The 3,128-nt window shown below is 45.7% G+C and overlaps 3 protein-coding genes across 4 annotated transcripts in view; 2 read left to right on the plus strand and 1 right to left on the minus strand.

Annotated features, from left to right (window-relative positions):
* The window catches only part of LOC108249740 (tripartite motif-containing protein 16-like), a 139,996-nt gene that overhangs the window by 83,939 nt on the left and 52,929 nt on the right, over window positions 1–3,128 (minus strand). The gene's annotated exons all lie outside the window — the stretch shown is intronic.
* Window positions 1–3,128, plus strand: part of LOC108251715 (CD276 antigen homolog) — a 40,574-nt gene that overhangs the window by 8,465 nt on the left and 28,981 nt on the right. The gene's annotated exons all lie outside the window — the stretch shown is intronic.
* Window positions 7–3,116, plus strand: LOC108251713 (gastrula zinc finger protein XlCGF8.2DB). The gene is made up of 2 exons (XM_017442111.3): window positions 7–153; window positions 1,010–3,116. Exon 2 carries the CDS (start codon window positions 1,293–1,295, stop codon window positions 2,409–2,411), a length of 1,119 nt encoding a protein of 372 aa, XP_017297600.3. The 5' UTR covers window positions 7–153; window positions 1,010–1,292; the 3' UTR covers window positions 2,412–3,116.

Consider the following 3,128-nt stretch of genomic DNA (forward strand, 5'->3'; position numbering starts at 1 on the left):
AGAAAATGAAAAACAATAATTTGGGAACAATTTATTTCAGACAAAAGCGGAAAAGCAGGAGGAAAATGAAGAACTTGAAGTTTTTCCCAGAATCACTGACCCTCCATCTGCTGATCCTGTGCTCCTGAACAATGGAACTGGGCTCCGTACGAGGTAAATGAAACCCAAAGGTTTGACAACAATATGTTTTCTGATCAGTGGCCTAGTGGTAGAGTGTCCTCCCTGAAACTGGGAGGTTGTGGGTTCAATCCCCAGCCGGGTTATACCAAAGACTGTAAAAATGGGACCTATCGCCACCATGCTTGACACTCAGCATTAAGGGTTGGAATTGGGGGGTTAGATCACCAAATGATTCCCGAGCGCGGCACCGCTGCTGCTCACTGCTCCCTCAGCGAATGGGTCAAATGCGGAGAACAAATTTCACACACTCAGGTGTTTGACAATCAGTGGTACTTTAACCTTTAACCTTTCAAATGTCTGTTGTTTGGGACATCAGCCCCAGGTAAGATGTCCCACAGCAAACTGATCTCAGGGGAGGGGTCAAACTAAAAGGCATTCAAAGACCTTAAAGGAGGACCACAGGAAACAGGTTACCTCAACCAGAAACTGGGAAAACGGGGCTTGAAAAATTTATTCCACAGTGAAAGAGAGGTTTGGACCGATTGTTGAACGTTTGATTGAGGAGGAGCAGTGTAGGTTTGATCTAGGTCATGGGCCGGTGGACCAGATTTTACCAGTCCAAGCAGGTGGTTGATTGTGGCTTCTAGGTGCCCCTTTATGGAAGTTTTATGGGCACATCCACTAGGAGTAGACCTTGGAGTTGATTCACTGAAGATATTCTGTATCCTCTCTGGCCTGGGAACACCATGGGATCCTCCAGGAGGAGCTGGAGAGTGTTGCTGGGGAGAGGGAGTACAGGATCCCTCCTGAACCTTTAATTGCAAGAAAATGGATTAATAAAAAGTTTTGTTATTGACTAAGTAACATAATGTTTTTCCCTTTGTTGCAGCCCTGTTGACAGTGTCGACCACCCCAGAGGAGGTGATCTGTCCAACAGATCAGGACCAGAGCAACAAGACCTGGAAACAGAAGAGGAAGAAGCTGAGAACGACGTGGACTCCAGCAACAATGGAGAGGAGGCATTAGACGGAGATTCTGACTGGACCCCAGATCCTGAACTGCAGACAAACAGAGAACCAAGAGAACCAAGAAGAAAAAGACTTAAAAGGGATGTGAGGAAGACTAAGGGCGGTAAATTGTCTTGTAAAGTGTGTGGAGTCTGGTACTGGAAGATGGGGAGTTTGATAAAACACATCTGGAATCGCATTGATGAGCAACAAGATGTTTGTGGGGTCTGTGGAGAGAAGTTTGAATCTGTGGAAGAGTTAAAGGAACACCTTAGAAATCACCAAGATGTGCACATCTGTTCACATTGTGGGAAGGCTTTCACATCCATCACCAGTCTGAACAGTCACACCACTAAGCACACAGGAAACAGTCAGTTTAAATGTAACATTTGTGACAAAACCTTCAGTACAAAGTCTGTCCTGGACTCTCACCGTTGGGTTCATGTGGAAAACAAACCACACGAATGTGACCTTTGTCCAAAGACGTTTGGTCTGAAATCCCACCTCACAGCTCACAGGAAGATGCACAGCAACAAAGATAAACATGTCTGCACCATCTGTGGTAAGTCTTTAATTGGCCGTCGAGCTTTGGCCCTACACATGTTCACCCACTCAGAGGAACGGCGCTACGGCTGTGAAGTCTGTGGGAAACGTTTTAAACTTCCGCATACCCTGAAGTCACACATGAAGACTCACACAATCAGAGATAAGCCATTCCTCTGCCACATCTGCTCAAAAACCTTCTCATCAAAGCCAGGTCTAAAGGCTCACATGCAGAGTCACAGCGGTGAGAAACCATTTGTCTGTGATGTTTGTGGTAAACGTTATCCATCCAAAGGATCTCTAACCATTCACAAAAAGGTTCATTCCACCGAAAGGCCGTTTGAATGCTCCGAGTGTGGACTCACCTTCAAATTTAAATATCACCTGAATAACCACATCTTAACCCATTCAGGCATCAAAAAGTTTGTTTGTGGAATTTGTGGGAAGGCGTCTTCTCGACAGGATCACCTGCAGGTCCACATGAGGACCCACAACGGAGAGAGACCCTACAAGTGCACCGTCTGCGAGAAAGATTTCACCCAGAGCCACTGTCTGAAAACACACATGAAGAGCCACCAGACTGAGGACATCCCTGTCCCCGAAAACCAGACCCAAGAAAACCCTGTCCCCGAAAACCTGACTGAAGAGAGCCCTGTCCCCGAAAACCAGACCGAAGAAAACCCTGTCCCTGAAAACCTGACCCAAGAAAACCCTGTCCTTGGCTCAACAGCGCCCCCTTGAGGAACCGTTGGACCTATAGATATGAAACTGAATAAACATCTACAACCCAGGATCAGCTCAAAAAGGCTCCCAGTCCTCTGATAGAAACCCAATAGGAAGTCGGCCATCTTGGATCAAAGATGCCGTTTTATACGTTGGATTCAGCGTAATACCTCACTGAGTCAGTGTTCAGATCTGAACTCAGCGGACTTCTGTCCAACATTTGGTCCAGATATTAGCTGTAAACTGTGTCAGCATGAATTTGTTTTGTTTTAGTTTTACTCGTTTGAAATTGTGGGAAAAAGAATCAAGTTTTTAAAAAGTTTATTTGCAGTTTAGGGGGAAAAATGCAACATTTTTTGTGAGATTAAATCTTGAACATGAATCAGTTATTTACACAAATGTCTGTAGACGAATAAATCTTCAGATAATTTTAATGATAAACTGAAAAACTTGTTGTTTCTACCATGATCCTGTAATAAAGAGATGAAACTTTTCCAACAAATGCTGCAGTCTGTCGTTGGTCAAAGGAGGTTTGGACTCTTTGTTCTGTGAGGATTTTGTTTTTCGTTGATGCAGTTTTCCCTCACTGGGACGTGGGTCACCGGGGCTCCACTCTGGAGCCAGGCCTGGAGGTGGGGCACGTTGGCAAGTGTCTGGTGGCTGGGCTTACCCCCATGGACGTGGGTCCCCCTTCCCATGGGCTCACCACCTATGTGAGGAGCTAAAGGGGTTGGG

The sequence above is a fragment of the Kryptolebias marmoratus genome, linkage group LG7 (assembly GCF_001649575.2).
Source record: "Kryptolebias marmoratus isolate JLee-2015 linkage group LG7, ASM164957v2, whole genome shotgun sequence".
NCBI lineage: Eukaryota > Metazoa > Chordata > Actinopteri > Cyprinodontiformes > Rivulidae > Kryptolebias > Kryptolebias marmoratus.

Excerpts from the sequence above, each read along its gene's own strand:
- LOC108251713 (XM_017442111.3), top strand. The coding sequence starts at position 1,293 with ATGGGGAGTTTGATAAAACACATCTGGAATCGCATTGATGAGCAACAA.